At 37.2% G+C, this 14,483-nt stretch overlaps 1 protein-coding gene across 2 annotated transcripts in view; it reads right to left on the reverse strand.

Moving 5' to 3' along the window:
- Positions 1–982: 982 nt before the first annotated feature.
- The window catches only part of CNOT4 (CCR4-NOT transcription complex, subunit 4), a 133,124-nt gene continuing 119,623 nt past the window's right edge, over positions 983–14,483 (reverse strand). For both annotated transcript variants that reach the window (XM_008584717.1, XM_008584716.1), the window contains 2 exons: positions 2,707–2,919; positions 983–2,007 (listed from right to left, as the gene is read on the reverse strand). In XM_008584717.1, coding sequence (XP_008582939.1) covers positions 1,706–2,007; positions 2,707–2,919 — 515 coding nt within the window. In that variant the 3' untranslated portion in view covers positions 983–1,705. The remainder of the gene's footprint in view (positions 2,008–2,706; positions 2,920–14,483) is intronic.

Consider the following 14,483-nt stretch of genomic DNA (forward strand, 5'->3'; position numbering starts at 1 on the left):
ACCCATCCATTCCTGCCACATGAAGCTTCACAGTTAGGAAGGTTTGGCCCCCATAACACAATAGCAGAAAAAGATATCTTAAACTAAAAGCCAATGGAAGAGGAACTCCGGAGGACAAGATCGCCTGATCTTCAAAGGTAGCAGTGACTGACAATAAAATGGGGTTTTTTTCCCTGTCTAATTTCTTCTTCTAAACCATCCTCCCTACTGTTGAAGATGTAAAACTAAATGAAAATATCTGAATGCTACTTGACACAAAATGTTTCAAACTACATGCAAAAAATAAAAGGAAAAATAAAAACAAGAACAACCCAAAGGTCATCATCAAGTTTTGTTTTATTTAAGATTTTAGTTTTAATTCTGAAGAAAGAGGTACATTTCCTTGTTTTTAGTTTTAACTTCAGGTTATAACCAGGTGTTTGTCTTCTTTTCTCCTGTCTTTTCAATACTGCAAAAATGTCCAGAAACTACAGGGTTAAGTAAAAGCTGCAGGCAAGGAGGTCAGAGATTTGCTCCTGATGGTGATCAGATGGCCCCAGAGCGGTGCTATCTTAGAGTGCCCTAGTTAGGTGAATTTAAGGGAAAAGAAAAAAAGATTCTGACAGAGGAGAAAGACTGAAGAAATCACTTATATTTCAGCTCTTATAAGTATTAAATCTGTGAATACTTTTTCCAATACATTATTCTTTTGCAGCTGGCTGGTAAAGCAATTGGAACCCGAGACCTTGGTGGTACAAGGCTGTGCTCTAACCAACTGAGCTAACCAGCCAGCCCAAAACTAAGTAACATATTATTCAGGGATATATATACGTAGTAGGCAAAACTCTAAAGAAAAAAAAGATTAACACAGAAATCACTCTTTAGGACATTTGAATTTACTTTAAATCTACAGCCAAAAATTTTTTCTCCTTTTAAAAAAAAATCTCCTTCCCCCCTCCTTATAAACTCTTTAGCAATAGGCCAGTTACTATTACAGTTCTTTAGGACATTTGAATTTACTTTAAATCTACAGCCAAAAATTTTTTCTCCTTTTAAAAAAAATCTCCTTCCCCCCTCCTTATAAACTCTTTAGCAATAGGCCAGTTACTATTACAGATCAATTTGTCTTTCTATCAACTTCCAATAAATTCTTTTGCTTAATGACACAATCAAGTCCTCCCCATCAACTCACCAAAAGAATTAAGAAATTAAATTAAATTAAAAGCATTTCCCTGCAATAGTGATAAGCTGAATACAAGATGGATGCCAGGACCACTGCTTTCCCGCATGCATTTAGCAATCTCATTTAAATTAACCTGGTTTTCTAAATTCTGCAGTTGATAATGCATTTCCTTGAACTTTCCTAGAGATTAATCGCCATTTTCTGCTAAGCAGATTATGTCATTATTATGCGCAACAAACAGTAATTTTCTAAGTATCGAGACTGCCCTTCGATTTCTTTTTTTTCCCTCTCCTTATAAAGGCATTTTTAGAAACATTCAACAATGTCACTCAAATGCTGGATCAACAGAAACTTTTACAATTTAAAAGAAAAGATGGCAATGACCCTGTGATCACATTGCATCTGGGGGCAGGGAGAAAAAAAAATTGATCAGGAACTGAATTCTTCAGAACATAAGAGATGAGAAGGGAGCAGTGGGTGGGCTGAGAGGGAGAAAACAGGGTGGGACAAATCCTGCGTTTGCTACTGGCTTCTCCTCTTTGCCTAGTGGCGGTCCAGTGTTGAACTCTGTAGTAAATCTGTAGGGGTTTTGCTGGGGGGTCTGAAGGCTGTCTGAAAGCCTGGGGGTGGGGAATGGAAGTTGGAAGGGTTTGAAGGAGGAGGGTAGGGATTCCAACTGGCTCTGTGCAGAGGGATCTGTGTGCTGAAGGGGGCGCTGTGGTGGGTTTGTGATGGAGCAGCACTGGGGCCGTCCATCTCTGTGAGGGCCTGAAGGGATTTTAGCCAGTGTGGAGGATTGTCATCTTGAAGAGAGTCTAAACTGTTTCCTGAAGTTGCTGGAATACCTAAGGAGAGAAAAGAAAACAAGAGAGCAGTTGGTAAGTTTGTGCAGAAAGAATAAGAACTTCGCCAAACAAATTTAAAAAACAAAAGTGATTAGTTTATCCAAAAAGAAACACAGAAGAAATTATGATCTCAACCTCCTTCCAAATAAGACCTTTTAAATCTTATGTTCCTTTCATCCTCCTCTAAAAATAACCAAGATTTATTGTCAAACAAACCCATGCCTCCTCTTCAACTACAGAGACTTTGTCCCCCACTGTCACAGAGGTGGAGCTGCAATAACGATTCCCCAGAATTGTGTGACGGTATTTCCCAATTGTGCTTCTCCTTCTCTAACAGGGACAGGTACACAGAGAGCCTTATAATAGAGAGCTTTATTAAAAAGTGGAGTATGTTTCTTTTAAGAAGGATAAATCAGATCCTTTTGCACTTTGAGGCCTTACAAAATACACACATGCTGCCAGACGGTAACACCTACTTAGACCAAAAGAAGCAACCTAAGCACCAATGCCTTCTTGCACGGCTATGCCGACAGGTTAACTGAGACCACATGACCTTGAGAAAGGAATAAGCCATCCACACTTGTAGCTTTGTGGGAAAAAAAAAAAAAAAAACTTATGTTGAAGAGACTTCTGTGTTTAATTTGTGCTAAAAACCAAATTGATGGTAGTCAGTGCAGCTGAAGGGAGTGAGAAAGTTACCTGTGATGATGGCTGGGTCTGTCCAGCTGCCAGGGCTGTCCCAACTCAGGCTGTCGGTGGTGGCAGTGTTGGACGTTGGTGCACTGTGGTTGGCGTTGGAGGGGGAAGAAGAATTGGGCAGTCCACCAAAGTTGATGTTAATGTTGGGTAGAAGTGCCCTTAGCCCGTCCTGCCATTCCTTCATATTTAAACTCTCTACAGAACTGCTGTTGTCTGGGAGATTTACCAACAAAAAATGAAAGATAAAAAAAAAAAATAAAAAGCTGACGTTAGAAACATATGTTGTTCTTTAGTGGTTAAGCGGGAGAAGAATTATTCTTTCTTTATTGAGCACTTAAAATGCGTTGTCCTAGCAAGATAAACTTGGTTAGGATTTTGCTCGTGAGCTCAGAGCCCCTTAAACAAGTGAGGGAACACTTGCTCAAAGATCAAAAGAGGGAGCTTCTTGTCTCTATTGCATCTTCACCATTATGTGTTTATAAATCAATAATCCAGTTTAAAGACTCAATGCTCCAGAGCACAATTTAGTTCCAGCTATATTATGAAGTTTCAGTGAGGCATTTAGCCAGCTGAGCTGATTTACACTATAAAAAAACCAAAGTGTGCAAAATTCAATATAGGAGCTCATTTCTGAGCCAGTTAAATGGAAGAAAAAGTCATTTCATGAAGAACAAGCATAAGCCAATAGTAAAAGAAAAATAATTAAGTTCTTCCTGATTATAAAACTGGTAATGCATTTCAGAGGAGAAAGGCAGTAATGAACAGGCTTTTGAATTTTAAAAGAATATTTTTTCATTAGTCACAAAGGCCAAGGAGGCAGGGGCTAAGATACTTCTCAGATGGAATAATTTCCAACGCAGTCTGCCTATTCCGTTCCAACAGTTCTACCAATCATTTGAAACCCGAGTCCCAGAGTCCTACAGTTTTCTGGATCTATTTATGAATTGCGTCAAACATGATAAAACACTATTAATGTAAAAAGGCTTTTTATAAATTGTGACTAAACTAACTTGATCTACTATTCCCCAGAATCCGTATAGTATAACTACCTGGTTGGGAGGAAAAGTAACTACTTAGAATAATTGTTTTATTGAAAATAGGAACGTAGGTCAAACTACCAACTGGAGGTTTTGGCAGCTGGCTGGTATGGGGATCTGAACCTGTGACTGTAGTGATACCCGCATCATGCTCTCCCAAGTGAGCAAACCAGCCAGCCCCCAACTGGAGATTTTGAACAAAGCATAGAAAAATATTTTGGGTTCTACAGAATTGACTACCAATCAACAGTGAGCAGGAGGAGGAGGAGGAGGAGGATATTCTATTTGACACAGTCAACACTATTTGGTGAATTCTAATTTTTTATAATTTTGCTTTGCACTAATCACTGACCTATGTCAAATTATGTCATTTTACATCAAGTGAAGTATTTAACTCTTTAACTTTATTTATAAAAAGACAAAAAACTACAACCAAACCCAGTGAAGTTCATCTCTGAATTAAGACGAAGAAAAAGTAATTTACACTATACAGACAATAGAAGGAAAATAAATTCTTGAAACCTACTTTCATTTCATAATCAATGTAATTTACTAAACCTCACCCTTCTTATATTTGCATACCATTTTACATTTGCATTGTGTTGTACAATTTACGTAGCATGCTCATAGTCAGTTATTATTTCACTTGATCCTCACAACAACCCTGTGAGGTAGGCAGAGGAGGAGGAATAATCTGCATTTAACAGATAAAGGAATAGACTCATGAATAATTTGTCCAAGTTCACAGAACTCGTTAATGAGAACTTGAACGCAGACCCTATCTGAGATTTAAAAGAAATAATAATACCAAGCTCTCTCTCTCTATCTACTTTGTGTAGACTATTAATTTACATTTTAATGGGTTAAATATTTAAAGGAAAACCCAGGGACCTATGAGACCCATGATTAAAAGGAGGCATAAAAGAAACACAGAAGCATTACAGTATGTCCAATGGCCATTATTAGCAAGATAGAGAAATACTGTGGCTGAAGAAACAAACTGGACTTTGCACCCAGGAAAAAAAATTTCTAAACAAGAATACAATCATCAGAGTTTCCCTCTGGCTTCCTAACTGCATGAGGCACAAACAGTACCACACTAACAAATTAAAGTCCTAGAATACCCTCAATTACAGGAAGGTTTGGTGGCTATGACACATTCTAGCCTTTAAAGCAGTCAAACTGTCAGGCTGAATAACTTAATATTGTGTAAATAGCCAAAACCTGAACTCTAAATAAGAAAAACTCCTAGAAGGGAAATAAAATCCTCCTAAAATAAAAAGATGACATATAACTACATGGGAAAAATTTCAAGAAGATAAAGGCTCTTGAACTAGGTGGTCACAGTCACTAAGAAATCTAAACAGGTGATGAGCCTCTCTCTTTCTTCCACTAAGAGAAAAAGAGAACACTTCCATAACTCACTCGGACCAATTTGCTCCTTACATTTGCTTTACATTTACTAAGTGAGAAACAAAATTAAGAAATACCTAATTTTGCATTAACAGAATAACACTTGCATTTATATAAAGGCTATTTGAAAATCAGTATTACAATAAAGTCAAATGACAATAAAGGCAGGGGATATATGAGATCTCTCTGTACTTTCCACTCAGTTTTTCTGTGAACCTGATACTACTCTAAAAAATATTCTCTAAAAAATAAAGTATTTTTTTTTAAAAGTACATTTGTTGCTCTGATTTTAGGTTTAATAAAGTCAAACAAGAGGATGTTAGTCAAAGAAATTTAGGCATGGCATATGATATAGAAACAGTGAGAAACTTAGATCCTCCCAGGTACACTATGATAATAAGATACCTTGGGAAATAAGTTAGCTAGTTTATGACTCTTAACAATCTTGGCCAAAAAAAAAAAAGGAATGTGCCTAGACTTTTTGGAAGCCTGATAGCATGAATGTGTGGTTTACAGTGAAGTTGCAAGTGTTACAGGAAGTGGACTGATATCTTTAGCTCTTGGAATGGGACCATATTCCAAGTAGCTTAGAAGAAGAAAAGTGTTTTCTCCACTATCGCCATGCCAAGTGTTGGCACAAATTAAGAGAGAGAGAAAGGAGATCAGCTACATCTTAACCCCATCAAAATGGCTCATCTCAGTCCAGCTGCACCTGGAATCACCTCCTTTACCCACCTCTGACCCAAATTTGTTTTGGCTGCAAGGAGTTCTGGTAATTCAGAAATACGCACAGCAGGATTTATCAACCTCACCACACTGACATTTTGGACTACATAATTTGTTGTTGGGGGGGGCTGTCCTATGCATTGTGGGACGATCAGCAGCATCGCTGGCCTCTACCTACTGGATGCTGGGAGCATCAGTCCCCCCAGTTGTGCAAACCAAACTTGTCTTTAGACATGGCAAATGTTTCCTTTGGGGAAGGGAGGGCTCCCCAGCTGATAACCACTGACACAAAGGAAGTTGATTCCTTTGTTTCTAGAGCTGTAAATGATCCCCCTCAGATACACATTCCCCTTTCAAATAGTACCAGGACTTTGACCACTGACTCTGCTTGATGCAACTTCGTTTCCCTTTATTCATATAGGACTTCACACTGGGGTACAATTAAATATATACAAGTCCGTGGGTCTAATGGAGAAAACACTGGGCTGAAAATTGCAGATCTGTTGTATAAGGCAGCTTGACACTGGGTACAATATAACCTTCAGCATGTATCATCATACTTAGTCTCTTATTAACCCAGGACCTTACTTCATAGGTAGGAATAACATCTGCCTTACTCACTCATAAGGATAAAACAAAATTAGAGAAGGAAAAGCAATTTGAAGCACATTTATTACTTGATAAATGCCTAACAACGAGTGCTTCTCTAGTGGTCAATATTGAACACATAGTAAACTTTCCAAAAAGCCAAGGCAGGGGATTTCTTACTTGCCAGGAACCGGCCCTGTGCACAACAGTCTCCTCTTCAGAACTCAGGGATAACACCCATCATTCTCACAAAAGTACTGTGTAATCAATCTAATTAATATTCCTTCTTATCACAAAAACATTGCAAAGACAAATAAGATGTGGGGAGGTACTTCAAACTTTCCACAAGAAAGACTTGAAAAGACCAAGCAAAGCACAAGGAAAATCAAGTTACCAAACATATTAAAAATGATACTAACTTTATTTTTAAAGTATTTAATTAGTAATAGTATAACACACTGAGGAAAAACTGTTTATTTTTAAAGACTTGCTAATATGTTTAAAGTTTTATGATGTTAAAAAAACTAATTTTACCTTACAATATGTAAATATGTACAACAAAACACTATTTTCAGTTCTAAACAATTTGAGGGCAGGTGAGGGCGTCAAGTTGTAGTAGTTTATTTTTCAGTGTGGAACGCAAAGACATACAATTTAAAGTACTTTTAAGATGTCATTTACCACACTTTCATATTCTATTGTGTAAGAAATATTAGCATACTTTCAGTTTACCTGGCTCAGAAAACCTTTTATTAAAGAAGAAATTATGGTTAAATTTCTGCCAGCTTGCTGGTAGCCTAACAACCAATCTATAACAAGTTGATCATCATACACTAAGAGAGTTAACAAATCTAGGTTTTAGCAACAACAATAAAAAATCAGTATAAAATACATGTGTTAAGGCTGCTAAGCTAATTGTCAATGCGACTCTACTGAACCTATAGTGTGCAAGGAACACAAAAGCACTTAAACCATGACTTCTGTTCTCAGGGAGCTTAAAGTCCAGATGGAGAGACAATGAAAATACATGAAAAGTCCAACAAGTGCAATCTGAAAAAGCTACAGAAGAAATGTCCAGCATTGTACATGATTATAAATGCTATCAAAGTTCAGTAAAAAGAGAGGCCAGTTGGGCACACGTGTGGGAAGGTGCTGGAGGGTGGAGAACAGCAGCATTCATGGAGCTGATGTTTTAGTTATAGGCCCCCATGTACCTGAAAATCTCACAATGGGTTGAAACTATCTTTAATATTTCCACATTACACTGGGCTAGTCCAACTACTTTCTAGAAGTACAGAAAAAGGCATTATAAGGAACCACTTTATTATAAGATAGTGACTTTATTGTAAGGTAAAATTAGGCTGTGTTCTGACATCAGTCCTTTCACAGAACATTATAAAACAGGAAAAGACAAATGGCTCGGGCAGGTGCACACAGCTAGCACTGTAGTGGCCAGAGTGGGTTTCTTTTCTTTCTGTTCCTCAGACTAACTATAATACATTAATTATTAGGAGATGCAGAATTATAGACAGCAAAATGTGGGCAGACCTGCTCCTTACAATAAGTTCTCACTGGTGTAACAAGCCAATGAATTGTTGCGGTTTGCATAAAATCTTCACCTGAAAGAATGGAGGAGGTTGAGGGGGCAAGGCACTAAGACAATCCATCCCTCCCAGCCTGATTTCATCTATTTTATGTATTAGAGTACCATATAAGATTGCATTTGAAAACTATGATCTGCTGCTAAAATGGTGAAGACATAGATCTCTGTACAATGACAACATGGTGAGATAAAACACACTTAAGCCCTAAAAGACATTCTAGGTATTTGCTTCTACTAATACACCTTAGTACCACCAAATCAGGATATTATGTCTTCTTGGAATTCTTGGCCTCTACTTTATTTCTGATACCCCCTCCTCAAGGTCTTTTCATTAAACATAAACACACAGGCCTTATTAATTAAACTAGCTGATGCAACTAAATCCATAAATCTCTAGTTTTCATGTTTGGATAGGGGTAGCTGGCTCATGCATTTGGTCTGATGCTTAGGTTTCTACTGTAGACTGCAGTACCTGGGGCCAGAGACCTCATATTTCAAGTTAAATTGCTCTGTGATAGCGGTCAGACACATCTCAACTGGGAAGTAGTCACAGAGTCTTAGTCACAAAATATTCCTAAAAGTTTCTTCTGCACTTCAGTTTTTAAGGATATATAGTGGTTATTCCCCAAAGCCCCAATCTACAGTCTTCACTGTTGTCTTTTCCAGTTCAAAAATCTGAGGTTAGGCCGCTTTAACGAATCTTTCTTGATGCAAGTGGTTGTACATCAGAGTCCTAGTTCCCATTATGGTTACTCTTTGTCAAAATTTGAAATCTTCATGCATTTTCAGAAAGACACAGGGAACAGCCTGTCTTAACCACTGCACCCCCCTCCACACACACACCCACATACATTGCCCTGTTATACACTATTCCCTACTGGTTTGGGGATGGAGTCCATTTCCATCAGTATTTGACTTCAAGAAAGCCTAAACTTCCTCAGACCTCAAAAATGTATCTCTAAGTGACTCAAATGTAAATGAATCATGCTAAACCAAACATTAAGGAGAAGACAAAGTTTGTCATAGTGGACCTTAAAAGAAACTCTTCATGATATAAGTGTTGTACTTCGGGACAGTCACTAAAATAATTTCAGTTTATTAATTAAAATTTGCAAGGACGACTTCTTTGTGAATTAATTCATCATAAAATCAGACATCATAAAATCAGTTTATAAAAAAGGTTATTCTACTTAAATAGAGTTTACTCTCAAATTTTTAGAATTATGTTTGTTATAAAGCAAGACAGAGCAGAGCAGATTTGCTGAGGAACAGACAAAATCTTAAGGGTTTCATAGATCTGAAAGTAGAGGTTAGATGAAGTAAATTTTAAGAACACAAACGAAAGAAGAGTTCTGAGCAGAAATGAAGAACTTGAACAAAGTAATAGCAAAAAACAAATAAAACAAATAGCAAAAAAAATTGTTCACACTAGTGGAAGGAAGTAGAAATGACATAAGCAGAAAAACCTGGGAGGATCAGCAAATATGATTTTGTGCTTTATGTACATTATTTCCCATCATTTTCCATGTCTAGAACACAAGCAAATATACTTAAAAAAAAATCCAAAGTATCAAAACTGTGTAAATAAATGCTTTTTTAAAAACAAATATTCTACTATCTGTACAGAATAAAAAGGTCCATAAGATATATTCTACCCATTTTTCTACTCCAGACAGTATTCTCACTCACTCACTATGCACTCTATGTACTCAACTACTTTAGCACCGGCAATCCAACGAGGTTAAGTAATAGCTTCATTTTACAAATGAGGAGGCTGAGTAGGTTCTGGTAGTTTAAAGAATCTGCCCAAGGTTATAGAGTTGAAAAGTGTACAAGTCAGTAATCAAAATCAGTCTGACTCCAAAACATTTGCTCCTGCCACCAAGGACACTACCAAACAGTCCTTATCCTGGCAGGACTCATGGGCTAACAGAAGGGGAGGGCAGACATGTTTAAGCAACACGTGATAGTGATAATAAATGCTATTCTAGTATGAACAAAGTCCTATGGGCATAAAGAAGGAAGTGAATGATTCTGCCACTCTGTATGTAGTATAAAACAGTGACCGGAGAAGCATCAGAGGAAGAGAAGCTGATTTGGAAGTGGGAAAGGGTATTCATGCAGAATAGAGGGTAACACAGGCAGCAAATCATAAAATGTAGTAGGAACATTTCAACATACAAGTAGGTTGCACGTGTTTTGCACAAAGTGTATTTTTTCTCTTCTAGAATGTTCCTGTAAGGATCTATAAATCGTTTTTTGGAGGAGAAACAGATCATCTAATGAGAACCAGAAGACATCAAGATGATTGCTTTATGAAGGACCTAAGAAAGCAGAAATCTAAGGAAAAACAAAACCAAAAAACTCATGGAAAGGTGTTTATGTATAAAGCTATATACAAAACGAGGAAAAAGTAAATCTGAAAATTTAATACAAAAGATACATACATTCTTACAATCATCATAGACTGGATCAGATGGAACCTGAACCAGAATATGCAAGCAACAGAGCTAACAGAGGGCGAGGGACAAAAAATCCACATAAGAAATCTGCAAAGCCTGAAATGAGAAGCTTGTAGGAAAGCATTTAAGTGAGAACAAAGCCCTGTGAGGAGATTCAATGACAATCAAGGGAGTTTACAGTCAAGGAGAGGATATAAAGATCACCAGAATATTCACCACAATATGATTTCCCCATAACAAATTACAAAATTGCAGAGACGTGGAGGGTGTCAACTACCCTAACACCTCTGTGGTCTAAATATGTTAGAAAAAAATAAACCTGATAAAATGTCCCTTGCCAACCATCTCTTTTCCAAGATAGAAAAAAAAAAAAGAAAACTTTTATTCTGGACTTAATTCGGACCAACAAAGAACTGGTTGGCTATTATGAAAATATTACCAACCCTAGGAGTATATAATTTTAGGATTTACAGAAGCAAGGAATGAGAATAACCCGAGTTGAGTTCTTGGGTGGCAAGCATCCTGGCTACTTTCGCAATTACCACAGTGTACTGCAATCATTTGTTTACATGTTCATTTTTTCCCACTAGACTGAGTTCCTCCAGGCAAAAGGCCTTGATTTAATCATCTCTATATAGTGAACGGCGTCTGAACCTGAACCTCAGTAGGTACTAAATGTTTCCTAAATCAACAGCCCTGAACATTTGCTTCCAGATTTTTTAAAGAAAACAACATTCATTCTAAAACAGGTCAGAAAAAGGATGGGTAGGGATGGTCCCATGATTATAGGGAGCAGTAATTCACAGGCCACAGCAGATGCCAAAACATGACATTCTGACTACATAATAATAAATAATTCTAAGAAAGAAAAGTAAGAAATTTAAAGAAGCCAGTTTTTGCAAAAGGAGAATCTGATGGGATGAGATTTGAAAACAAAGCTTAGAAAAGATGGATAAAAGTATATAACCTACCTGTATATAACAGTATCATAATTCTTGCGGATTAAAATCAGAATCCACAATGATTGGAGGCATGTGAAAAATGCTGAAGGCAAGAAAAAGCTATGTTTGGAATGAGGAGAAAATTAAGAAAGGCCACTGTTCAGCTTGATTTCAAAATTCATGAGAAAAGGCAGAACAATGTAATTCCATGTTCATTTTGCTTATTTCCATCTTTATAAAAAAGTACAATCTTCAAACCAAAAGGACAAATTAAGCATTGTGGAGAAGGGAACTGTAAGTCAGAAGAGATGTAAAACAGTAAAAGAGCATCTACGCAATTTAAATGGTGTTTAAATTTCTAGGTGCGAAATCAATTGTATCCCAGGGTATTAATCCTCACAGGTAAGATTACAAAACCATTGTTAAGAGAAGTGCCAGAAATGGAGGAAATGGCAGACCAGAAGCTACATGTTTAGAGTTGCTTCTGGGAAAAATTCTGAAACAGATTAGGGGCTTGATGGTTTCTGTAGAAATGAACGATAGGTTTATGAACCACTGTTCTATTTGCTTGTTTGGGAGCATTTTTTGTGGAAATGATATATAGTATTTTGGCTGGAACCTCAGTTCCCTTCCAACTGAAATATAGAGAAAGTTACACTCTAATTTTGAAATTGAACAGTAGTCATGGAAGCAGCTAATATTGACAACTGTTTTCCATAGAAATGTCCCCTTATCTTCTATATCCCATGGCCCACTTTCTTTCCTCTTCTGCTGCCTGCCTACACTCATAGTCTTTGCAGCTAGCTCCACTCCCATCCCACTGACACATCAATCCCCAAAAAGAATGGAATAGAGTGATCAATGACAGCCAAAATGAATTTTTTTTTCCTTTTTGTCTTTTTTCGTGTCCGGCAATGGATCACAACCCTCAGTGTCGCGCCTGTACAGGACCGGGACCGGCAACGGGATTGCAACCCTTGGTGTTGTTCCCACACCTCGCTCAGCCAGTGAGCGGGAACTGGTCTGTATGTGGGATCCGAATGTACAGGACCGGGACCGGCAACGGGATTGCAACCCTTGGTGTTGCTCCCACACCTCGCTCAGCCAGTGAGCGGGAACTGGTCTGTATGTGGGATCCGAACCCTCGACGGGAGCGCTACCGCGCTCCCAAGCGGCGCACTGTAGCAGTGCGCCACCGGGCCAGCCCCAAAATGAATTTTCATAAAGAACCAATCACATCAAAGTACAGCTGACCTTTAAACAACGCAGGGGTTTGGGGCACTGATCCCCCTCACAGTGGAAAATATGTGTGTAAATTTTGACTGCCCCCAAACTTACCTACTAATAACCTACTGTTGACCGAAAGCCTTACTGATAACATAAATAGTTGATCAACACATACTTTGTATGTTATATGTATTATATACTATATTCTTATAATAAAATAAGCTGGAGAAAAGAAAATGTTAAGAAAATCAAAAGGAAGAGAAAATACGTTTACAGTAAGTACTATACTTAAGTATTAATACAATACTATAAATATTTTAAACATGTAGTTCAAATCCATGTTGTTCAAGGATTAACTGTAATTAATTCTCTGGATACGCTTCCTAGGATGTCAGAAGTATAATATATCTTGAATTCGGCAATTTCTGGTAAGTTCTCTGATGGTACCCTTTTGGGATAAGATGGCAAATACAGCATGGATAGCAGCAGTGGTTAGATGAACTTACACAGAACTTAAGATACTGTGTAAATCTAAAAAGGTGTTATACTGCTTGGCTTATGTTTGGCTTCATGCTTTTTATTATACTTAACAAATCCCACAAAGTTCACTTAAATATGCAAATGAAAAGCCAATCCTACAGATGACAGAATCAATAATGAAAACTACAACTATTCTTAAAGTTCTTAAATTCTTCACACAAATGTTATTAAGTGTTATTAATATTTATTTATTACTTTGTAATCACATAGTACTTTCATATGACAAACTTGTAACATGGGAGTATACAAACAGGATACACTGTAACCACACAAAATCAAAACACACAAACTTTAACAGGTGTACATTCCAAGTTTTAAAAATGCATTAGGAAAAAGCACGATGGAAAAGATCTAACTAACTAGTTGTGTGTATGGAAAAAGGTCTAGTGACTTTACTTCACAGGCTTATGATATCTGATATGACAACTGGGTAATGGAACTTCTAAAAAGCTAACATTAAGACAATGTAAACAGGTGTGCAATGTCTAGATTAGCAATTGTATGACCTTGGGCAAATCACTAATGATAACTGCTCTGAGCCTGTTTCCTCATTTATAAAATGGAGATAATACCTACCCTGCAAGATACTTTTATAAAAGGACTCTGTACAAGTATTAGGAAAAAAATCCTTTTGATGAAAACATAGATCTATTACCAGATTGCATGTGGATTATATTCAAGTTTAAGCTCCAAATTTTAAGAAAGGAATTGTCAAGTCAATATGTGAAGAGGAGAACTAGACTACAGAGAGAACTAGAAATCATGTTAAGTGTGGAATGGTAGAAAGAAGTGAGGATGTGTCGACATGCAGGTTATGAGACAAGTGGTAACTGCTTTTACATATTTGACAAACTGCACTCAAGAACAAATGGGAAAAGATAAGATTTTGGTTTAACCAAGAGAAAATACATATATTTTTTTAACAATTACAAGTTGTCCTAAAGAACTCCCTACCTGGTCAACAGTTTAGATCCCCATACCAACTAGCTGCCTCTCCCCCACACCCCCCCAAAAAGAACTTCCTACCTAGCAAAGTATTAAGCTCCTAAAACAGCTCAGGAGAACACATAAAGAATTCTGAAAAAGCAGGTATTTTACAGAGGCTTTTTGCACTGTGTGTGTGTTTCAAGGAAGATTTACCAGTATTTTTATACATAGATTTGTGAGTATCACAAATGAAGAATCAAATGGTAAGAAAAGTGTTATTAGGTGAAATTTTAAAAGGCAGGGAGGTGTTGAA

This window comes from Galeopterus variegatus, unplaced genomic scaffold (genome assembly GCF_000696425.1).
Source record: "Galeopterus variegatus unplaced genomic scaffold, G_variegatus-3.0.2 Scaffold3344, whole genome shotgun sequence".
In the NCBI taxonomy this organism is placed as follows: Eukaryota; Metazoa; Chordata; class Mammalia; order Dermoptera; family Cynocephalidae; genus Galeopterus; species Galeopterus variegatus.